At 45.0% G+C, this 24,882-nt stretch overlaps 1 protein-coding gene across 5 annotated transcripts in view; it reads right to left on the bottom strand.

Moving 5' to 3' along the window:
* Positions 1-4,325: 4,325 nt before the first annotated feature.
* Positions 4,326-24,882, bottom strand: part of FUBP3 (far upstream element binding protein 3) — a 41,424-nt gene continuing 20,867 nt past the window's right edge. For 2 of the 5 annotated variants that reach the window (XM_085325346.1, XM_085325350.1), the window contains exons 8-20: positions 23,261-23,423; positions 22,272-22,370; positions 20,176-20,280; positions 19,676-19,778; positions 18,898-18,998; positions 17,414-17,555; positions 12,482-12,642; positions 11,573-11,646; positions 11,011-11,087; positions 8,673-8,741; positions 6,905-6,976; positions 6,027-6,154; positions 4,326-4,810 (exon numbers count right to left, since the gene is read on the bottom strand). In XM_085325346.1, coding sequence (XP_085181472.1) covers positions 4,802-4,810; positions 6,027-6,154; positions 6,905-6,976; positions 8,673-8,741; positions 11,011-11,087; positions 11,573-11,646; positions 12,482-12,642; positions 17,414-17,555; positions 18,898-18,998; positions 19,676-19,778; positions 20,176-20,280; positions 22,272-22,370; positions 23,261-23,423 — 1,303 coding nt within the window. In that variant the 3' untranslated portion in view covers positions 4,326-4,801. The remainder of the gene's footprint in view (positions 4,811-6,026; positions 6,155-6,904; positions 6,977-8,672; positions 8,742-11,010; positions 11,088-11,572; positions 11,647-12,481; positions 12,643-17,413; positions 17,556-18,897; positions 18,999-19,675; positions 19,779-20,175; positions 20,281-22,271; positions 22,371-23,260; positions 23,424-24,882) is intronic. The other 3 variants (XM_085325347.1, XM_085325348.1, XM_085325349.1) reach the window with 3 other exon arrangements.

A 24,882-nucleotide genomic window follows, 5' to 3' on the forward strand; every position in this document is an offset into this window, starting at 1 on the left:
GGAGCAGCGGCCGCCGCCTGCCCGCCGCAGCGGCTCGGCGGCGGCGAAGTTTAATATTCGCCGGCGAAAGGCGCGTACACGGATCCCCGCCGCCGGCGCGGCTCTCCGGGGCAGCGCCCGGCTGAGTGACGGCTCGCACAAAGGCACGGGACCGTCTAATCCGCCGGCCCGCGGCACCTGCACCCCGGCCCGGCCGGGATTAGAGGGCGAGCGAGGCCGCCTCTGCAAAGATCAGAGGCTTCTGTCCAGCGGCCTTGAAATAGGATTTCCTCAAGCGATAAGGCGAAGGGGGGGGGATGCTGCGCGATGCTCTCGGGCCGCCCCGGCGCTGCGGGGAGCACCCTGCCTCCGGGCCCGGCGCGCTCTGCGCGGGGCTCGGCCCCGTCCCGCGTCCCCCCCCCACCACCCCGCGGCTCCGGGCGACCGAGAGCAAAGGCAGGCGAAAGGCTCCCGAGGCAGCGACAATCCCAAACGCGGGCCGAGCCGCCCGGGCGCGCTGCCCCGAGACCTCTTTCTGCGCAGGGACAGCGYGGGAGTCTGAGATCACGAGAAAATAAACCCCGTGCGCGTGCCACCGCTCTACCGGCCCCGACGGCACTGGAAATCGCGGAGTGACCCGCTTCRGAAACGGGGAAAAGGTGTCTCTGCAGCGCGAGAAGCAGCGCAGGTGAGACCTTGCCAACACCCGTGTTGTGCTGAAAAGCCTCGAGTTAAATACCACRAACTCGCAGTACCTGCCACCCCGCRCTTCATACAGCTTACTGTAAATATGTTACTCTAATGCAATTAAATATTTAGTACTTGGGGAAAAAAAAGTCTCAAGCCTGCTTGTCTCTTTCAATAATCATTTCGGTTTGACTCGCAATGTCCATAATGTAGCTCGTTCTCAAATCATGCAAAATTAAAGGAAGTCTTTCAGAATGTCTTGAAGTCTCCCCTCTGCCCTCAAAATAGCGCCCGCATATTAAGGCAAACTGAAAATAGCGCACAGAGGAACAACGGCGCAGCCGTGGGCCCAGCGAGAGCCTTTAGCAAAGTTACGTCCAGCGCTCGCCCRGCTGCTGCTCGGAGACGGCTCGCGGAAGGGCCGCCGTGAAAGTCGGTTTAGACGCAGTCCCTGCGCCCCGGCGGGAACGCGGCAGGCGACGTCCAGCCCAGGCGATGCCCGCGGAGGATGCACCGCTACACGCCGCGGCTAGCTGGGCGAACGCTGGGGCGGAGGGAAAGCCCTCGGGTGTACTGAGCGCCCCGGGGAAAGGATTGGGCTTGAGGAGGAGACGGGAGTCGTAGAAGACAAGGAAAGAGCCCCAGCCCACGCGCTGGGGGCGTTGGATGGACCTGCAGTAGGTTTGGGGCCTGGGGACCGGCCCCCAGGGCCCTCATCTGGGATCTCCTCTAAATCTGGTTCCTCCCTCCCCAAACACACAGCTTCAGAGGCAAAACACTTCCCCAGATCGAACGGCTCCTTGTAGAGCTCCTCCGCCTTCCCCGGGGAGCGCCGGTGCTGCCCGTAAGGGAGGAGCGGGGTTAAAGCAGGGCACCCCGAAATGCCAGGGCCGCTCTGCAACCTCCGGGCAGCCCCAAAGGTCCCGCCAGACGCCCCTTTTCCGCCTGCTGCAGAGCACCCCGGGGAGCAGGCGCTCGCCGCCAGCCTCTGCACTGAGCCCACGGCACCGCTTCTCACTGCAAAGCCCGCCAAGGCCGCAGCGAGCCCTAAAATATCTGCTTTTTAGGGAGGGGGCAGGATTGGCAGCRAAGAGTAAGAGCACAAACAAATTATGCCCACTAGGAGAACTAACACGGCGCTCAAATCCACCTCGATTTGGGGATTAAACTTCCCCGGGGCCGAGCGGGACAGCTCGGCCCCTCTCTGCGACCCGCCGGAGGCTGCAGGCTCCCGGGCTCAGCAGCCCGGCGCGACGGCAATGCAGGAGGCGCCGGGCGCCCCGGGCCCTCGCGGCTGGGGGGGGTCTCGTCCCCTCCCGGCCCCACCGCTCTCACGGTGCCGGTGGAAACAGCAGCCACAATTCAGAAGCGAACGGAGGTCTCRTGGCCGGGTCTGGCCCCAGCGAGCGGGCAGCGGTAATGGAAACCAGTCGCCGGACTTGGGACCGTTTCAAGCACTTTAGCCTTCCAGGACACCAGACTGCTGATGAAACCCCAGCTTTGCAGGCACCATCTTAATGACAGGCCAAATTTCAAAGGCTTGCAAACTATTTCTTTTGCTGCCCCACCCCCTCAATAAAAGGTTGCATCAGAAAGAGATATTTCCATAATTTATAGTATGGGTATTTCACTGGGGAGACTCACTAATCTGTACTTACAGATACATTTAAGAAAATGCATCCTCCCACAATCCTGCGCCATTTACGACTATTGGCACAATCTGTAATACTCAGTCTTCAATTAAGGGACACCTTAGGGTTCATTATCACACAATTGCTCCCTGTGAACCATGCCAAATGCTGTTTTGGCACAGAGCTTGGAAGATGAATTAGAAGGAAGTCTTCTCGGTAATGCCCGCTCCCAATTCCCATCAGCAGCCTTTATGCCCTCCTCTAGCCATTTTTTCCCCCCTCTCCCTTCTTTCCAAGTGGCTTTTACTATCCCATCTTTCACTGTCTCTCTTGATTCTCTGGAGGTATATTTAGAGATGCTACATCTCCTTTTCTTCCGGCTCTCAATGTGCCTCCCACTCCCTGCTTTGCAGATGGGATCTTCTTTCCTCCCTCCCTTCCCCCGTCCACAAACTCTGCTACAGATGTCTGCCTGGATGGGTTGGTAGTGGTGGATGAAGCTATTTCAAGTTGGTGGAGCACAAAACTCACGTTTTAAAGGGATCTCTAGAGTCACTAAAACTATCACCAAATTGGGCCTGGTTACAGCTAAGAGAAGTTACTGCTCCGTAACCTACGTAATACAGGAGAAGCACCAGGCTTGCACCCCTTCGCGCTTCTCCMCGTTCGACCAGCACCCACCGCAGACCCCTCGAAGGGGGGCTGGGGGACGAGAGCTGGGCAACAYCTCCCACCTCAACGGAGCAAAGCTGTGGAAGAGCAACAAGTGCAGGGTATCAAAACCAAGATCCGCTGACTCCAGGAAAGCRTTTACACAGCTGTAGATAAAGTCTCCATACCATTCTTGTTACAGAAAACTTCCCTTTATTAAAATAATCTTTCTGGCCCAGACGGCTACAGTTACAGCACCTTATTGTGGAAATACTCAGTGTCACCGTGTCAGAAGACACTTTGATGTGACATCAATAGAGTTTCACTAAAATTAAGGCTCAAGTTGACGCAACGGAGTCATTCCAAACTAGTAACATGACACAGCGAGCGCAAAGGCGACAGGATCTGCGAGTCTCCGGGTGGAGAGAGCTGCTGCGCAGGCAGCGGGGACCTCGGGAAAGCAGAGAGTGAGCAAACCGAGTAAAACAGACGGGAAATACTTCACCCACAAGACATCTTGTGGAAATTTTATTATATAGAGTGTAAAATGCAACTGTCAGTCAAATAAAAAGAACACTTTTTTTTTTTAAACACCATGCTCAACATTATCCGATTGCGTTTCTTTATAGTTAGACATTTCAAGCATAAGGAAAAATAAGGAAAGAACCCAAGAACAGAAACTTCAGTACATTTCAAAACGGAATGTCCCGCAGGTCAATTAAAAATGCAAGAAAAAATAGCTTCAATTCCGTTTTTCCTTTAAAAATACACTGTTATCTGTACAAGAAACACTACAGTAAACATTGGAAATCATATTATCCCTTTTATTAAATCAAAATTATTTAGAGCATACTGTGGTTAATACTAGATTCATTTATTTCTCTAGGTAATTTGACAAATATTAGATAAGAAAATATTTAAAAGAAATGAAAAAGCAAAAAACACCTTGGAATTAAAAAATAGTTACTACCTTTTATATGGTTTTATGTTCCACAGTGTTTGTTAAAGGTACTAATAGCAGATTCATTTTAATATTAAAAATAACAGTATTTATATTTCTGAGAGCATAGAGGAAGGGTTTTTTTGTTTTTTTTTTTTTTTTTTTTTTTTAAACAAGCTTGGAGGTCTTTGATACTTTATTACTTCTAACAATAAAAACTTTTTTTTATGTATTGCTAAAAAAATTAACACGTTTTTATATTACCCCTTTAGAACTCTAGAAATTATACAAACCCTACAAAATGCCCCCCCCATAACTTGCCTGACAGCAAAACAGTAACTGTCTCAATACAGAATTCACATAATTAATTACAATACATATTATAGTTCAGTTTTTAAAAAATGCAATAAAATCAAAGACAGCCAAGATACAAGAAATTAGAAGTAAAACATTTAATGAATTTACATATTTAAGAATATTTAAATACTGTTTAAAATTTTTTTTTTCTTTTTAGGATTTGTTACATACCACCTAAGACTTCCAAGCCACTCTTTCTGTTGCAACAGAAAAGATTGAAAATTAAAAAGGAAAAACACACAAAAAACCACATGTTGAAATGTCACAGCTCTGGGGTGCATTTTGGTGCCTGCAAATTCTCTGGCTTCTTTCCAAAAAGAATCCCGGAGTTTTTACAAATTTGGAAACAAAATTACCAGTATGTCCATAAGTTTAGTACATTACTAATTGTTCCTGATTCTTAGAAAAGTTCAGTATAGATTATCCTACAGCTAGTGTTTCACAAACAAACAGAAAAGTCTTCATCAAAATGTTGCAAATCTAGAAACCTCTGTTACAAAAAGGTTTTCTTCCACAATGATTCCAAGAAAAAAAAATTGCCAACAAGGACCTTGTTCTACTGCTCCTAGAGAGAGAGAGAGAGAGAGAGAGTGATTGAGAAAACGGAAAAGTTACTCAGCAGCAGCAAATTCTTAAAGCTGTCTAACCCTGCCCCCCACGAGTCCCTCACTCCTCGTTCGAGCAGAGCAGCGCGTATACCTCAAAGGATGCTTCAAATCGCTGTCGAAGAGATCTCTGCCCTACCGCTCGCTATCCCTGAGCTCTCCTTCCAGGGGTTCATGACTTTTATTCAATAAGATCTCTCTTCTCTGGAGGGCCAGACTTTAAGGGAATGAAGAGAACTGCCTTTTATCGCTGTTTGGAGGTCACACTTCAGCGGCGCCCGCGGCAGGCGCCGATTCCTGCGCCCATCTCGCCCCACTCGACCCCAGCGCCGGAGCGCGGCGGCTGGGCAGCCTGCAGCCGTCTGAGGAAAACGGCGGCGCAGGCTTGGCCGTGCCTCCTGCTTTCAGACCCAAAGCRTTAAGCTTTTGCTCCGAAGGGTTGTAATAAGAACATGACTCAGCTGGGAGAAACATCTGATATGGAGGCACGAGTGTGTTCTGTGCACATATTTTTTTGCCAAATACTAAGACAATCACTTTAGCCAACCTGGTGCTTAGTAAAGCCCTGATGGAAGTATCAGGATAAATTCCACACAACCCTCACTAAAAAGCCACAAAAATGAGCTTCAGGGCTTGAGTAACAGGTGAAGTGAGATCTGACTTGACAGCTATTTAATCTGAATTATTTTTTCTAGTAATGTTCCCTTCCCTTTCAGKATATGGTACTTGCCAGGCAAATGCCCAGCTGCTAACTTAGCACAAAGCTTCCAAGAGAAAAGGCGAAGCCTGCACACATGGTTCAGGGTTGCATGATCTTCTGTAACAGCTTCATGCCACCGTGACTGCACAGTTTCATGATTTTACTTAAGTTCCCAAGAGCCACACAACAACCTCAGACATATGAAGGCGGCCACCGGGGGGGGAGGGGGGAAGGAGAAGTAATAATAATCAGGATTAAAAAAAGCCCACCCTGTACAGAGAATAAGACACACTGCTACAACACAACAGGGAGCAGTAAGCAYGTTTTCACTTCTGTGATTACTTCCTCCGTCACAAATATCCCTTGGCCTCACTGTGGGAACCCAAAGTGGAATCTCCACCCCACTAGGGCAAGGCCAATGTACCCAGATCCCCCAGGGAAGCAGATAAGGGATTCGTCAGAATAAAAATACAGACCTGGCTGTGGGCCTGAGCCTGCCCTAGTGTCTGCCCGTAGTAGGCAGCCTGCTGTCTGTAATACTCTGCCCAAGCCATCGTGTAGTCCGGCTGGGAACTTGCCTGAGAAGCAGCACTGGCAGCATGACCTGGAGGAAAAGGGAAAAAGGGAGAAATGAGCATTTCGGTAAGATGAAATCCAGGCTTAGGATCTCCTTTTGTAAAGCTTAAGGATAGCCAGCCCCTCTCCAACAGCTGCAGACATCTGATAAAGTGATAGCAGCTATCTCCTGTTTGGATACGACAGGACAGGTTTTAAGCTGGCTTGCAAGTCACAAACCAACAGCAGCCGGAAAGCGTAAGAGACCATCCCTGCTGCTGAAGAGACCATCCCTGCTGCTGAAGGGACACAGTCTGACAGTCAGCACTGTTCGTCCTTGGCCTGAGGGCTCCAGCAGCGTGGTGTCAAACGTAAATCCAGAAGCTGGCATCCTGTGCCTCTTCATGGAGTGGAAAGGGACAGTCCCATCCATGCACCTGTGTATGGAGCTTCCCTACCCTCAGATAACCCAGCTTCAGCTTTCGGGTTTCTGTCAGCATCAGTTCTTGTTATGTGTGAACATTTACTCCAGGCAGGCCAACTGCCAACATGGACACGGAGTCTACTGTGGACTGTAGTTCAAGGAGAGCACCTCTCCTAAARTTCTACAGCAGGCAGCAAGACAGAGCTTTCAGTGGGAGAACTACACGCACCATCACCAACAGGAGAGGACCAAAGGGTGTTTGGAGAGGGCTGGAAACTTGTAACAGCAGGGGATGGAGACACAAGTTATTGGATTAGAGTTAACTCTGTTTTGTAACAAGAGTTGATTCATCTCCAGTAACCCTGTTTCACTCACTCTGTTTTTTGTAATACTCCTCCCATGCTTTGCTGTAATCGGGATGGCTGTTCTGCTGCTGGCTCTGTTGGCCTGTGCAAAGATGACAACAAGGGGCACGTCAATATGGAACAGGTAACAGTTTCCAGCTAGTGACATCTTTCCACTAGACAGACCTGGCTCTAGCTCAACTGCCCAGACTCCACACTTCAGCTTCCACCTTTCTACAATGTCGGGCACCCTCAGACGTGGAAAGCTGAGGAAAAGGTCAAGTTCCTGATTTCATCTCACCTGTGCCCTGCTAAAGAGCAGTAAGCCAAATCTCCCCTCCCATGGGAGCTGCTCAAGCCAAAGCACACTGGTTGGGAGCTAACAGGTTTGTACATCAGCCACCCCAGACCTTCAGTCTACTCACTTCTAGCTTGGGGACCCTGCCACAATTCCAGCCACAGAGCTGCCAAGGAAACTGCCATGTTTTGGGTCACCTCGCTTCATTTTGAGGGGACTGCACCCTTGTACAATATTCCCATACACAGCCAGCAGCCTGAGTGTTGAGTGTACCACCTGCCTGAGCACAGAGCTCTGGGGTAGGCAAACTCCTACCAGAGAGTGGAAGGCAGCTGCAAATTCTGCACCAGCCTGCAGTGCTACTCTCACAAGCGCTTTCTGGTGAGGGATCCATGAAACATTTCCAACAGCCATGACTGGCTCTGCAACGCAGTCTCTGGACCCACGCACCACGCTAAGACAAGTGGTGCCAATACGCGCACTCCAAGACCATGCTGCCGCAGAGATTCACTCAACCGCCAGCACCAGCCAAACAAATACCTCCTGTGCAGACCCAGGAGCCTTTGCCTTCACTTAGCACAGGCCCGCTCTTTGAAACACTACGATGTCTTCATTTCAGCATATCTAAGTTTTGTTGCAGGGGACAGTCCCAACAGCTGGGTGCAGAAGCACGAAGTCTGCACTTCCCTTAGTCACAGTTAGAGCAAAGAGCCCTCAGCCAGATATGCAGCAAACAACAACAACAAAAAAATCCCCTGAATAGGCAATACAGTAATTAGAAAGCTGCAAGGAAAGCCAAACACAGTGAAAGCATGACAGCTGAACACAAGCCATGAAACACATGGAAGGCAGGCAAGGACAGGAGCGAAACATGGAAGAGCGCTCTTCTCAGCCCATCCAACTGCCCTCGCTCCACGTACAACCCTGCACTGCAACGCGGGCTGAAGGAGGGCTTTGAAGCGGGGGGAAGGGGAACATAATACACTGGAAGCGTGAAGTGGGTGGAGGGAATAGGGCAGCAGTGTCCTGTCCAGGGGCATAAAAGCGGGTTAAAAGACTTGACCAATGCTACAAGTCAGGACCTTTTCTGGCAGAGGTCAAGGCTGCCTCAACTGTCCACCTGCTAATGCCAACAAAGGACCTCCTTCAATGCCTTTTCTTCTAGGAGAATTACAGTCCGCAGCAGACTGAAAGGACATGCAGCTAAATGCATTTCACAGCAAAATGTTTCCCCAGCCAGTTAATTTATTTAAGATGGGGGAAGTAATTAAAATCTAAATACATGTGTAGGGGTGGGGGTCTGCCCCTCCTCCCACATGGAGGGCACTCTCAAATCTGTCCCTAGGAAGTCTGTTTGGAGAGCGACTCAGCCAGCTCTTTGACAGGGCTAGCAAAGCCATGAAAAAACAGGCTGCGGCACTTGCTTTCAAACAGGAGGGAAAGGGAATCTTCACAAGAGTGTTTTCAAATTAAAACTTGAAGTGTAAAAACAGGTATTTACCTAGTTTCTTATAATAATCCTCCCACGCCTTGGTGAACTCCACCTGGCCTGACTGGGTACCATTGTGATCTGCAGCAGAAGAAAGCAGTGAAGTCTGCTTAATGCACAGCATTATCTTGTCTGTCCTCTCTCCTTACCAAGACTGCCTTCAGAGTGTGTCTGGCTACAAACAGGAACATGAGGATCCTAAGTGGACGTGCAACTGGAGAGCCAACATTTTCCATCAGGTTCAACTGCTGAAATCTGTCCCCATTGGCCCTGTGGTATTAACCCTACACAGGAAAAGGATTACTGCAGGCAGGATGCTTCACAGGTCTTGGGAGCCACCAGAAACCTAACAAATTAATTGCAAAGCAGTTGTCATTTTCATTTCTGAACACACAAGCTGCACTAACAGTATCAGGGGATTCAAAGGACCTGTGATTTTTCTTTTCCTTTTTTTTTTTTGGTACCACCAGGTCCCAGTGTCAGGAGGTTTGAGTCTGGAACATGTCACAGTAAAGGAGATTTTCCCCAGTGGCTGGTGGTCAGGGTAAGAGGATGTTTAGGAGAGGTGAGGAAGCACAGGACAAGTTATTAAGGTGAGCTGCAAAGACATCTCTCAAGGCAAATAGCAAAGCACATTTCATAAGCATTTATTTAACAAAGGCTTCATATGAAGACAAAAAATATAGTCTATAACGGCATAGGGGTGGCAGCTGGCTGGACAGGAGAATAATTTTCTAGAAACACTACACTTTTTTTCTAGACCTTTCCCTGCTGCACCAACTGCTCTCCTTGTGCAGGAAAGAGCCTGCTTCTCAAAGCCTAGGAAAGGCCAGTGCTCTTGGGAGTGCACAAAAGAGAATATGAATAACAATTTTCTTGTAAAATAAGCTAATAGGAAATACTCCTCTTCAGTACCACATTATTTCACATATTATTTGACATCCTTTTTAGTCCACTGTTGCATTTTACTGTCTTGAAACTTCTGTCTTGAAACTGACTTTCTACAAATTTCTGCAGATCGATGGAAAACTGCAAAAGTTGAGGACATCCAGTTTTCTGATATGTACCATTTCATAAACATTAAAATGTGACTGGTGTCACCGGGAATCACAAGTACAATTGCAGGCCTTGCTCCCCAATGCTCCCTTTGTCTCAGGCACCTCAAATAGTAGGAATTTATACTGGAATTAATCTACTGTATTGCTAAGCCACAGCAACCACAGCATTTAAAGGCCCTTGTCGTTAAAACTCTTTAAAATTAAAACCCGCTTGGTTAGATTTAGTTTTCACAAGACCAGGCCACTRAAAAGTACTTACTACCTGAAAAACTGTGACAGAAAAATGTCTCTTGGACACTACTACCTTCTCYGTCACATCAACTTTGAGATTACCAAGCAGACTGGGAACTTGCTTTGTTTTGGCAAACTCTTGCTCCTACTGTTCAAAGCACAGACAGCATGATGCCGTTACCAGTGCTACTAGTACCTATAACTTCAATTATTCTGAAATGGAGAACTCCCTATTCCAAMGTGCTGACTTGCACTAAACAGGGTTTTGGGAGATAATGATGCTTCAAACTCCAAAGAATCAGAGTCAGCCTGACTCAGTGCCAGCAGCCTGAAGGGGAAGCCCCAGCACCAGGGGTGATCTAGGTTCAACATCTGAACCCATAACATGTGTGCACTGCTACTTTCTTTATTTATCTGAAAGCCAGTTATCCTGTTGGCTTCATTCCCAGTGGTTAGCACTATGCACGCTGATCAGTTTTCATCAACTCCCAAAAGGAGATAAGGGGACACTATTAGAGTTGGTGAGAACAAATCTGGATAAGAGCCAAAGCTATCCCCTTGTCCATTTTCTGCCCCTGCTTCCCAGTCTTTCCATCAGACTGGGAGCTGAACAGTGAGAAAAGCTCATAAGGGACATGTATATAGTAACAGGAGTTTATAAGGTCAAGAACAGAGAGGTGGGGAGAAATCACCATCAGACATGGTGTGCCTGTTAAGGGGAAGTGGGGTTGGTTAGTGCTTGTCTGGAAAACCCTGGAGGGAGAGAGCCTGAGGCAGAAAGGATTTTGTTATGAGACAGGACCAACTGAAAAGGCCAAGTTTCTACACAAAGAGAGCAGATACAAGCAGTTAAGTGCACAGAAAGGGTTACAGTTTTCAGCAGACTTCGGCTTACTCTGAACTCAYACCAGAGCACAATTGCATCCACCTCCTTTGCTCAGAAGCTGCTTCTGCTGTTTTCACTCAAGTAGTCTCAGGGAAGTACCTGTGTTTTGTGGTCATGAAGCAGAGATTGGGCAGAGAACAACACTCCTTCTCAAACCCAGGGCTTAAACACTTACTTGGAACTTGCTGTCCAGGCTGCTGCCACGTCTGGTAGGTACTGCCCCAACCCTGCGTCATGAACGCCTGAGGACCACTACAGAGGACAAAAAGGCATACTGAAGTAGCCAGTAAAATACGTAACAGGTCACATGCACAAATCAGCCACAGAAATTAAATTATTTCTTAGAGTCAGAAATTGCTGAGCAAACAGATGAACACAGGGACAACACAAAACACTAAGTTAACTCTGCTGCTGTTTGTCTTGAATCAGAATTGGAACATATCATACTGAATAGCACCCCTCGTACTCTACGCAATTCCAACTTCTTTCCATGCTTTCACTGCAATAGGGACAGGAATTTTGGAGATGCCAGTTCCTACTTTTATTTTATTTATTTATTTATTTTTTTTTAACAATTTAGCATCTAAAATCCTTCCTGTACTCAAGCTTAAAAGCCTCTGAAAGCTTAATCATAAGGCTCCACATACACCCCTTCAGAGCCCTCCATTCTTCTCTGAATGTTCTTATAGCTCCCAGCATTTCCCCACAGCCCATCCCCAAAAGGCAGAGCAGCTTACTTTTGATGAGGTGTGGCAGGTGCTTGGCTGAAYGGACTTTGACCAAATCCTCCAGGTCCACCCATGCTGGTACCCTGTCACAGAATCCACAAACATTTAAAGCCAGGTCTAAGCCCAGGGTGGGGGCAGCTAGTATGAGCAGCAGGAAAGGGAAGACGACACCCTGGGACATGCCCCAATAAATCCCAGCTCCTGTAAGTGACCAGTCCTCTAAGGACAGAGTTCTCAGGACTGTCAGCACACTTAASTTCAAAAGCAACTTCGGCCAGCCCACGGAAGAATTAATGGTACTACGGTACAGTCAAAGTTTTGCTCCAAATAGCTTGGATCCTGGGTTTGGTATCAAGCTTTCTCTTCTCAAATAATTCAGCATACAAGTTGCTTTTCAGTTTTACCATGCCTCGGTTCAGTATTTTTCTCACTATCTTTTACTCAAGTCTCCCCCTTCAGCAGTATTCCATCCTGACATTACCAAGCTTCAATACCACAGCACTGCATTAATTGAAAGATAAAAGTCATCCTAGATTTACTGGAGCAAGGAGTTTACTGTTACTTTCAGGGTTATGGTGCCAGGATTGTGCCATTCTCAAGCAGTAACATCAGTGTCTTCCCTTCAAAAATCTCATTTGACAGCCTTCTGATACCTTATTAAAGCTTTTCTCCCTCATACAGCTGCACACTACACTTGATTATGTCAGCAGTCTGATGCTTCTGGGACCACAGCAAAGACTAATCTAATGGATGCTGGAGGGCCAAAGTTCAAAATAGCTGCTAACAGGCAAAGGGTTTTGAAGACAAATAATGTAAGCACGCATATTCTGTGCCATGCTTTAAGTCCAGACCTACACATACCTATGAGTAAGAATGTCACTTCTGATAGGAACTAACATCAACAGAGAGTGAACTTACACCAACTTTCTCATCTATGAGATGTCTAGCGAGTTCAATCTGCTGGGGAACTCCTCTGATTGTGAATATTCGTACACCAGGGTCTGTGTTTGGAGGCGGGTTTCTCTGAAGCTCCACATGAGCTCCTGACTGTTGATTTATGCTCTTGATGTTCTCACCACCTGAAGAAAACCAAGACATAAGAAGGGATATTCAGTGTCTCTTTCCATAAAGCATAACTAACACCAAAGTCAGGCTCTGGTAATGAGAATATAGTTTCAGATACCTTCTGCCTGCCTCAAGGGAAGCAGGCTGGGGTTAGCAACACTGTAGGAAGCTCCAGTACCTTGGCTCGCATTGCTTCTTCCAACCACCTCGTAAGCATGATCTGAAACTGTGAGTTGCAACCCTTTCCGGGGTCATGGATGATGTTGTTTTAAGAATACATACAGAYCCCTTGCGTGCACATTGCCAAGTTCCAAACAAGAAGCATGATGGCCAAGATATGCTTTGTGACAAATTAGAGACAAAAAATGTGCTGACTGAATCCCCACTAACTTCAGCGCTTTTGAACACCTATTCATATTCCTGAGAAGAGTCAYCTTCAACTGAAACACGCTTTGTCCTTCTGCCATGAGAATTGTTTCTGCTACTGCAACTGAAACATGCTTTCTCCTTCTTCCATGAGACTTATTTCTGTAGCTAGAGCTTTCATTCCACAAAGGCAAAAAGTCACCAGCCACATACCTTGTGGCATAAAAACAAAGCTTAAGCTTTCTCACAACTACGTACTGTTTGTACTTGTTCCCTTAAAGAAACCTCAGCTTACCACCTTTCTTATTCAYAGTGCAACCCAAGCATCCCTTCATACAAGTGGAGCAGTGCAGGATTCCAAGCTGCCTTCCATTACTTCGGAGTTAGTTGTGCATGTAGTGAACATATCTGGCTCGTTTGCCATCTGGATACACTGGAGCCCAGGAGTGCTTCAAGTAGGATGCAGCAGGGCTAGTCAAAGTGGATTTGATTTCCTGAAAACCTGTTAGGTCTCAGTCTCTTAATGAAATTTGCTTAACAAAAGCTTCAGCCAATGTTACAATGGTTCAATTCTTCCTTTGGAATCTCACAGAACTTACAGATCAGCTCCACTCAACTGGAGAAATTACAGGGTGTGGGGAAAGAAGGAGTTTTACAACTTTTAAATCACAAACTTGAAAGAAACAAAAAGCCAAAAAAAAAAAAAAAAACTGCAAGTAAGAAAGAGAGCAAAGGAAACTAACCAAAGATTTGTTTTGATTAAATGGGTACATAAAAATAAACTCATCAATTTTGCTGGCATTTCTAGCTCCATACATGCAGCACAACTTCAAAACAAACCGTGAATATTGTAGACACTTGTTCATTTCATTGTAAGAGACTCATGACCTTTTTAACATTTTAAAGCCTTTTTTGGGAAGGGAGAAGGAAAAGTTGCCAAAGGGCAATTAACTCTTTCTAGATGAATTTTAGAAGATGCATTTAACAAAGCATAATCATGCCACATCTCTGGGCAGACAACAGGGATTGTACTGTGTAGCCACGAGACAAGTCACTCATTTTTGATAACGCATGGGAAAGCCGTAAGATGCAATTTTCAAGACCAAGAATTGTCATTACATTTAATGGTTGTTAGATGCAGATTTGTATCAAGCCCTGCTTTTACAAATTGGGAAGAGATCTGAGTCGATAGCCACTTCATCTGATTAATGAAAACCCCWGGATCCTTTCAGACACTTTAAAACATGCAGGAGTAGAACTTTCTAGCTGGGTGACATAAACTTGATACTCTCACCTCAGACTAAGTTTCTCCTTCCACAAGGGGATTAAAATCTGAAGCATTCTCAAACTGAAAGTCAGGAGAACACAGTTTTCAAACAGCCTCCGCACTTAGCATTTAGCACTGACTGGGTCGTYGTGGGGTTGTTTCCACACCAGCCCTTTCCTAGGCCACATTGCAGGATCAAGTGAGCTTGCTCTCCAGGTTTGGTCTAAAGATTGAACGCATCTACCTCCTTTACCAAGAGTCTGCCCTTTTTCTCCTTATCCTCCTGTCTGCTCCATGCTAAAGGACTCCCTCCCATCCAAGCTATCCTAATTCAGCCTCTGGAGCATGCAAATGAAGTGACGCAGCAACACCATGCTGCACGGTGCCGGAAGGAGTTCACCTTCTCTCATAATGAGGTGACCCACTCAGCGCATGGTGGCTGTCTGTAGACAGCATTCAGCAGCCTGCTCCATTCTTCTACCTGATGGGGGGCAGAAGTGATCCAAGAGTGGCCCCCCAGCTGGACGTGAAATCGTAAAGCAATTAATCAAACCTGCTAAAAGGCAGAGCTGACAAGAGCCAGGCCAGCCACGTTATCTGTCAATATTGCTGTATTTATCATGGAAATCCAGTGGGGGCCCAGAGAGGCTGCGGTCTGTTTCCAAGCACCACCAAACAGAGAAAGCACTTGACATGTGTATGGCTCTCGTCTCCACCCTTCCTCAGAGTCTTTGAGAAAAGAAAAGCTGCACCTACCCACCCTCTAGAGGAAAAAGCTACACACACACAATTTCCAAGGAACCAAGTACTCCTTATCAGTTCATAAGGCTGATGCTTTGAAACCTGAGAAGAGATGCTCACAAGGAAAGAGACCTGGATCTTTAATATGTACTACAGAGCTGGAGCTGGGACAAACTTTTCCCCCCTCCTGCTTTTCTCTACTTCTATGGTGGTGACAAGGAGCAGAAAGCACAGCAGCCGTTACCTGGCCACATCCACTACTCTGTGCCAGGGTGCCTGAGACACCCATGGCTTCAGTGCTAAATATGGAGACCAGGATATACATGCCCAGAGGACTCGGCCAGATTTTATACAGAAGGGTAACGGCAAAGCTCCGTCTCAATGGGAAAAAACAAAAACATTAACAATTGGAAACTACTCAGAAACTGAAGGGTGGGGGGGTAGGAAACTTTAAACCCCCCCCCCACAACTCAAAGTAATATCCCCTCCCATCAATACTGTCTCAGAGGCAGTGGTAGAGAAAGAGAGAAGAATCAGGTATCAATGCTTTGCATTAATATATGGAAAGTGCAGTACTTCCCATCCTGGTCTAGACCCCAGAAGGTAAYGCTACAGCCGCCACTCACTTGACAAAAATGAATGCTGCAACACACTAAGAGCACAGGCACTGTAAGAACAGTGATTGCAAGGTGGTATTACAAGACTACAAGCATTCAAGTCACCATACAACTAGTAATTAGTCACTCCAGAGTGCTTCTGATCCGGCTGGATAAGAACCCCTGTTCTGCTGCTGTAGAAGCATAGGTAAAAAGCTCCCCTCCACCCCCACAGTGAGTCTGTGCCAGGCCTCGTGCTCAAACCTGAGGCCATCCAGCTCTGCTACCTGCATTTATCTTTTCAGCACACACTGCTCTCTGTAGTCACAAATGCTCCACTTCAGTGCACTGCTGAACAACAAGTGACCTTTTCTGATCCTTTATTAAGGATGACTAATGGATATTGCAATAAAGTTTCATTATAATTTGATTTTCCATACATATAACTCTCACTTGTGGGCTTAAATTTGCCTTGCTTGATCTTTGCCCAACTGGACTGTTCCTCGAGATCAACTGCAATTGCTCTGCAATTTTTGCATAATGGGGAGAGCAATTTGTTGTTTTTTAAATACAATATAAAAAATGTTTTCAGGCCTGTGAACAGATTCTGACAAAAGTAACATCTTAAACTGATTGCAGATACTCCTGATATGCCTTCTTCCCAGGCTTCATTCCACCTCATCCTAAAACAAGGCAGCTTGGGATGTAATGAGGGCCCCATTACAGGGAAGAGAACAAGTAAGATGCAGCAGGGTTGTGTGGTGGGGGGTGGGGGAGGAAGGCTATAACATGTTCCATTGCAATCTCACTCCTGCCCAGCAGGATGGTAGGAAACTAAATGTCACTGAAACATGGCACAATGCCCTCAAGTCTCTGCCGCCTTTACCGTTGTAGCTAATTTGTTCCTTTTCTGTTCACCTCACCTTTACTGACACTAAAAGCCAACTGTGAGTACTTAAATACTAGTTTAAGCATATGCCATTCTTTCTGAAATAGGCAGACAGAAAAACAACAAAAAAATACAACTCCTTTGATATGGCAGTATATTAACTCAGAAGCATCACAACAATTCAGGCTCCCCAATTTCTGGCTCTACTGCAAGTACTGCTCTTGCTTGATTTGTTGTTCATGCTTTATGACAAATTGAGACTGATGCTGAGGTTTCAGCACTGTCCTGAGGGTGTGCTGGCTCTTGAGAAAGACCAGCCATCTCCTTGTCCATCTCCATGGTGAGATTCAATGGCTAAGGCCGCAAAAGGGCCTCAATGGCAGGGAACACTAGATCTGAGCAAGATGAGGTGCACAAGGCAGGTGGGGGCACCAGCCTGTTCTGCAACAGACTCAGATGCACACAAATCTCACCATTTTATCCATCGGACATTTCAGTTATTGCCACAATCCGAGACCTTCCATTTTATCACATAGCATTCACACAAATCCAGCACTATGACATGACTGTTCTGCTTGTCCTTGATAAACTGTCCTTTAAACCAATTCCCTATAAAAAGGATCCACAAATGACCCAGCCTTTTCTCAACCAGCTGCTTGTTATAACAAGTTTACTTGACAGCTCTGCATGAAGAGCCTCCCTTACTTATTGTGAACAAGGGTCTGGAGAGTACAATCACAAGGAGTGAGAGYATCACAAAGCAAACAACCACAACCATTTCTGGCTTATTCCTATGCTGCATTCACTGGCCACTAAATACCTACACTTATGGAAAACTCCAAAGACCCATTGTCAGGCCGCAAGAACGTGACCCTCCTGAGAGAGAAAGGCTGCAAGCTGTGGCATTTAGTGTCACTGGGACCTACCTTTGCCTATAACAAGACCACACTTATCAGCTGGCACAGTGTAGGTTATTTCCTGCATGCCCCCAGGTGTTCCAACGCTCCAGTCCCCACGGCCACGACCTCTTCCCCGCGTAACAGCCAAACTTCCAAAACCATCTCGTTCCTTGGAAGAAAAAGAATTTGTATCAGTGTTTATTCCTGGCCTCAATGTGCATTAAAATCAAAAAAGAGCAAGGTAAGTTAAACTGCATTATAATCAATGGCACTAAATTAAGATATTCTTGGACTTCAGTTCCATATTCAAGATTTTGAAACAGTTTAAAGAAATGCCATTAACGTAGGTTACAGCTCCCTTCCTGACTCAGGAAGATATTTATATTTGCTAAATGCATGCCTTGATATCTGCTCAAATAAACCTATGAACAAGCATCAGCTACTAAAAGGACTTTTAGTTTGTGATGGGGGCTTTCCTTAGAGCAACCAATAGATCTTGGCACTGACACACACACAGAAGTTAGCTTCCAAACCCTTTCAAGTGTCATGCTTTGAAGAACTGCTGCAACTGCTTAGTTGAAATACACATTTTCCAAAACTTCCTACGGGAACTTTTAAGTTCAAAGACACTTAAAGGACACATCTATTTTGGATAACTGATTTCTCCAAAAGCAAAGGCCATGGGCCGTCAAGAGGCCACCATGAGAGGCCTGGGAATTTAAGTGGAATGTTAAAAGATTTATGTAATCAAGTACTCAAACCAGATCTCAGGGCAGAAAGAAGTACCAAGACTTACCCTCATGGACGAATATGCCCAGATATCTGGCCCAGAGTGCTCTCTAACATCTTCACCATCCCCAATAAAAGGGGATACACAACCTCCTTCACGAACCTGCCCTACTATTTCACTCATCTTCATACTTCTTACTCTTGAACAATATAGTATGTTGGTGTTYGACTTGGAGCACAGTAACAAGACACCTGAATGTTCTTTGCCCTCCCCTGCCTCCCACAACTACTCGAGTAGAGGACTGGAGGCCATTCTGAAGCCACCTAGGGATGTGTACATGAAGTAACATCCACTAGCTGGSGTCTAAAGAGGTGCCAGGGAAGGCACTGTCTGAGCACTGTTAATTAACGCTCTGTCGCCCGAAGCCTTACACAGTCACGTTGAGCATAGTCTCCAGAAACCATCTCATGCCGGACTCCATTCCACAAGTTCACTATTTCCAAAAAGCTCAAAAAAACCAACTCAACATGAGGGAAAATGTGGAGCCACAATGGCACTTTATACTACTGCCTGAGGAGACCCTCCATAGCTTCATCAGTCCGTATCACATTAAAAATTAAACCTAGCAGCTCTGTCCTTGGCAGTGACATGTATGGCCTGCCAGAGGGAAAATTTAACACCGCTACTCTTCTTTAGATGGTGGCATCCATCTACATTGCCCCATGCACACAGACTACATTCTCATACAAGCATTTTCCTCCCAAGAGCCTCCAGAACCCACCTGTGCCGTGAGAATAAGCTCATTGATGATGTGTGCTGCGTGTTGACACCTATCAGGAAGACCCATGACCTGTGCAACTCTTTCAGGACTAATCCCATCATCTGTGAAGAGAGATAGCAAAGACTAAATTAAAACGAGAAATCATCCACCCACCAGCAAAAGTTTCCTTCTAGCACTGCTGCTGTTCGCAGCACTTTCACATAATGCATCTATCCTGAGACCTCTCTTCCCTCCACTTCAGCCCCTCTTCCACCCTAATGAAAAAAAAAGACAAAACCCAAAATCGTATTTGCAATAGGGACAGCATTCAAAAAGCAACACATTCAAATGTCAAAAAAAGCCATGAAAGAGATATAATCTTAAGAGGACAAAGGCAGCTTTGATAGGTGATCAGACAGCCAAGGACCCAGAGAAAGTTACTTAGAATTAATCAACTCCTGATCCCCAGAGGCTTTAATGTCCCAAAGGAGAAATCTTTAACAAAAAAAAGATTTTTTTTTGTTTTAGTTTTTTAAGTAACCCACTTTTTTTATTTTGTCAATTCATATGGTTACCAGTCAAGACATCACTGTTGTGACTTGTAATGTTTGCAAATGAGATGTCTATAATCTTATTCTCTGAAATACAGTGCACAAAGCAGCAGCATGTTTTTAGAAAGAGACACAATGCACCTTAAAAAAAAAAAAAAAAGCCTAGCTGCTGTAACCTCAGAATGGATTTATCAATCCCAAATTGGAATACTGATCAGAAAGTAATGGCTCTCCATCCTCTCACAAACCTGGTTTAAATTGAATCCTAACTCCAGCATCATTTTGAATCTTTTTGATCATTTCTCCATTTCTTCCTATCACAATTCCAACAGCAAACCTGGGCACAGAGACCTGATGGGAAAGGCAAAGCAGTATGAAAGCTCAGAGAACTAGACTGAATTACTCCAATTTTACAAGGAGATGCACTTAGCTATGAGGATAGGTCACATTAAGTAGCTCCAGGCTACAGAACCATATCCCTTAAGAAAAACAAACACACGGTCACAAATTCCTTTCCCCACTGAATGAACTCTGCTCTACAAGAATGCTGCTTCCAAAAGATAATTTAAGAAGTGCCATCTGGGAGTCCCTAAGAACTCCTCCTCTTTACAGCCAGCCAGACTCTTCTGACAACAGAACACAACACATTTAAAAATAAGCATATAGGTTACACGTGAAATTTGTTGACTTCCCCCTCCCTGCCCATCCCACAGGGAGGTTAGCACAGTAACTCATGAAGAAAACATACCTCTATGCTGCCTCCTCCCATTCTAGAACTGAAATCATTGCGTACGCCTCGGAAGTCTGCCTGATCTTTCTCTCGGATGATCTCCAGTACCATTTCCCTTGCTTGCTACATGGGGAAAGAAGTTACAGTTAGCTTAAAATTATTCTGCTTGCCATCCCAGCTCAGGGCCTCAGTAATAGCTAATGGTTAGCCTTCAGGCAGAACAACTTCGGTCCGCCTAATGTAAATATTCTGATTTGGAATTTTTTAAACCACAGGCAGTAGAGATCTATTCTTGATGGCATCTTCCATGTCTGGCAAAGTCTATCAAGTGAGCGAGGTGGCAGTTTCCTGCATGCAATTTGTTTCAGTCTTTCAAAAAGGACAGGCCCTTTAGCTTTTAAAAAATACAATCATCATTCTTTTCTTTTCAAGGAAATGGAAGGCCCTTTTCTGCTTGATAGAATTGAAACTAACAATATAGTAGAAGCTGTAGTAATCCAGCAGAGAATGTGTCTAAGAGGAAAGAGCATGAACCAAGACGACAGGTGGGCAATAGTTTATTGACACTCAGAAAGGTAAGCCCAAGCCTGCAGCAATCCAGCAAGATATTTTGAGGCAAATGATTACTCTTCCTATCTCCTTGCAGCCCTCAAGGCTTTTCACAAGCTTGCATGTAGACCAGCTAGCAAAACTGTACCTTAGATATAAGCCAATAGCAGTCACCATTTAAAAAAAAGAAAAACGCCCACACGTTGAAACCCAACCTTTCTTTCTGTATATTACCAGTCAAGCTTTTGACTCTTCAGGGTGGGTTTTTGTTTTTTTTTTGTTTGTTTGTTTGTTTGCTTGCTTTCCCAAGTTTGAGGGACACTGGTGAATCGACTCCTTTCACATTTTGTATTTTCCATGCATTCTTGGAATTTATTACAGAAGTAAACAACTCAAGAAGTTTCAGAGATGCCAAGACAGAAATAAGAGCAATGGAGAGATTTCATAGCAATTTGAGATAGTTAAGCAACACTGTTTCACCCAGAGAATCCCACCAGAACCAAGGATTCACTGAGCTCTCAAAGTGCATTCAACTTAGAAAAGTGCCTCAGAGATCTTCCAGCCTATAACGCCTCCGTGATTGATCGACAGGATGTATGGCACAGGAGATGCGGCAACAGCAAATCTTGCAAGGCAGAAGAAACAGTCGTGTGGAAAGTAGTAGCATTCAGAACGTGATTTGGTTAAAAGTAGCAAGACTGCCATTAGACTTCTTTTTACATATCGACACCTTTGCAATGGTAAGCATAAGAATTTTGAAAATTATCACTCAAACCTAAAAGCCCTGTTCCACTACGCCATTTGAAAAATGCCACCCGAACACACCATGCCTAAGCAGCATYCACTGTTCCAGCAACTTGTCATTAAGGAGATCCTATGAAATAGACAGGAGAGCAAAACTAGATTTAAATACTTAGCAAGATACGAAAGACACTTGCTGAGAAGTGGAACACGCCACAACTTAAGTTTAATTCTTAACTTTAAGTACTTCCATCATGCTGAAATCTTGCGCTCTCTAGTTGATAATGGGTTTTTGCTTCAAAGTAAGAACCGCAGGCATAAACATATTTGTAGAACCCTGACACAGTGGGACTGCAGTACTAGTATTAACCAAACCCCTTGGTTTCAGGAGTTGTTACAGGCTTTATTTTAATTACCTGTGTCAATTGGCTGTCTGAGATGGCAAACCTTCCACAAAACTGTCTTTACACGTAGTTAAATTAGTCACTAAGAACCCATTTATGTAACATATCGCTACAACTTTTGCTTCACAGATTGGAAAGCATTTCAAAGACACTTTCTCCAAACCCTCCTTCTCAACTCTTCTACCCACGTCTAATGCCTATTTGAAGTAAGAGCTAGGTTAAGCTGTAGACAAGCCAACACTTGCTAGTTCCTGTTTTGACTTGCTCTAAATACTCAAGACTATAAATGCACAGAACAAAAAAACCAGCAGGGATCATAGCATTTGCAGTTGGATTTAGCTCCATTAGATGCTGACAAATATCCCAGTGCTTAAACTACTCCTCAGTACCCAGCGGCAACAGCTTACTTTTATTACATACCTGTACTTTAAATGCATCTCCAGTAATACGGAGGGGTTTATCTGCTCCAGTAGGCAACGGACCATCTTGGATCATAATCATTTTCACACCCGTTCGCTCCTGAAGAAAAAGCACAGAGCACTTTGCTAAGCAGAGTCCCTAAAGCTAGCAACTATGTTTTGGTTACTAAATATTATAGAGGTCGAAGTAGCAAGTTTACAGAAGCTACCTTAGCTCTTCTTGGGTACTAACAGCATAAATTCAGTAACAGTCCTAGAGCGTAAAGGACTGAAAGCATGCTACTCCTGAAGACCTGGATAACTGAGTATCTTGCAAAAAGAGAACCCCTCTACCTCAACAACTGATTTTCTAGCTCTTTCCAAAATCTGTAGCTGTCTGCACACAATAGTAATTGATTGATCAGCCTTGAAATTATTGGATGACAGAGGCCTAGGGAAGGCACTCTATAAAAATAWTATTTTTGGTCTAAGTTCATTTCTGAAAACCTTTATTCTTTAAATAAAACYGTACAAGATGGAAGAATAAAGAATGTCTAGGAACATAGGTTTATACATAACAAGATACTTTTAATTAGAAAGGGGAGAGATGGAAAAGGGAAGACAACAAACACCAGCCTTACAGATTAGTAATGGAAGAAAAACAGCATTCTACAGTAGCGTGGCTGGCATTAAAAACTACCGCAGCAGCAGACTACACATAGCCTTTTTTTGGCTACAAGGATTGCCTCCTAAACAGTATACATCAAATTTTATCTAAAGTACACAAGTTTCTTTCACAGTTCTGGCAAAACTCCACTACATGTGTAGCTGAGGCCGAACTGATTTCTTTTTAACGCAAGATCGGATTTGAGTCCAGCTCGCCGAAGGCAGAAGAGCAGTCCCTGCTGTAGAAGGTTAGAGCATTTAAGGCTCTCCATTTCAGCACACTCTTGTTGATCTAGAGAAGCTGCAGTAGGGGAGAGAGCCCTAAAGTAAATGCATCTTGCGCACCTGCAACTGTTTTATTGTTTCACCTCCTTTGCCGATGACTAGACCCACTTTGGATGCCGGGATCAAAATCTCCTGAATCGTACTGTTGCCATCAACATCGTTGTGAAAGCCAGGTCCATTCCGACAGCGATCTACAATCTGCCCCAGTAGCCGTTTTGCTTGTCTTGGAAAAGAATCGAAGGAAACAACCATTAGATAACATTGTTCCATATGATGAAGAGACTAGGAACCACTGGAATGTGAAGCAATTGGGGAGAGAATAAGTGAAGAGATGAAGGAAACCACAGTTAGCACAATGGTTTTTTGACCCTTTTGGTATACAGTTTCCCCTAATATGATTATTTATAAGCAGTTTGATTTCTGAAAGGGGGAGACAGAAGGAAGAGCAGCAGCATGCTCTGCTATCTTTGGAAGTTAAGGATAACAGTTGARTTACAGCAACTGGGGTGCACATTGTGAATGAAAATAGTCTAAATCCTAATTAAAAATATACATATGCCATTTCTGATAAATCTCAAGCTCCTCTCTCCTTCTTAGTCAAGACAAAACAGACACTACTCTGATACTAACACAGCATGTTGGTTCACCACTCTCCAATCAGTCACAGGCAACTGCCTTGCTCTTCTCTGCCCACTCTTACCAGCAGCACCAGAACACTGTTCTAACACAGCCTCTGCCCCAAGCAGCAGCTGCTGAAGCTAGGTGGGAAAGCAAGGCAAGGATACTGTGGCAGTAACCAGTGAAAGACTGGTGAGAAGAGACAGACAAAGAAGCATTTGGGAGATTAAAGATACCTTCTCCAATATCTCTAACAGGTCAGATGTAGCTGACAGTGGCTTCCCTTCACCTTGGGAATTGCTAGTACCAACAAATCCCCTTCTCCCACAACCCTCCAAGGCAGTCAGAACAAAGGTAGCAGTTCCCTATTCAGCCAAAGGCAGTGTSTTCCCCTCTCCCTACTTCATATAAAGCAACGTCAGCCACCCTAGGAGGACTGTCTCATTCCTCGCAAGCAGATGTTCACAGCTCAAAGGGTGATGATCTAAGGCTGCAGAGATCAGAGCACCACTTTCTCTCAACTTTCTCACAAAACAAGGCAAAAGGCGGCATTTCTGGAAGTTCATTTCAAATATTCTGAAAGAGCCTTAAGAGATTTTATTCATCTACCTTTCCATTTTGCACAATGTTCTTTTTGTGATAATATMAAGACTGCAATAGCTAATACGATGTATTTCAGATTAGAAGAGGCTGTTTGGAAATTAATCTGTTAGTTTGTCACTGAATATAACTAATAGAAACACTCCTCACTTAAAACCCTTCACAAAGTAGTCTGACACTAGATTAGTTTTTTTTACTTCATTTTATTTTTCCCCAAGTAGCCTAAAAAGTAGCTCAAACCACCAAGTTGACAACAATTTTAGTACAGAAGCAAATTAAGTTTCATCCAATTCCAAGTCTTCAGCAGCCTTCCTTATTCTGCTTCATAAATTGAGTGTTCCCCCTTCTGTTTTTTTTTTTTTTTTTTTTTTTTAAACTTTGGACATGACCACATTTAACTGCATTTCCCAGAACCATGAAGTCCTTCAAAAGAAACTAACTCTCTCCCATTATCCCCCAATTGC

Source organism: Rhea americana, unplaced genomic scaffold (assembly GCF_003343005.1).
Source record: "Rhea americana isolate MKP2758 unplaced genomic scaffold, rheAme1 scaffold_97, whole genome shotgun sequence".
Lineage (NCBI taxonomy): Eukaryota > Metazoa > Chordata > Aves > Rheiformes > Rheidae > Rhea > Rhea americana.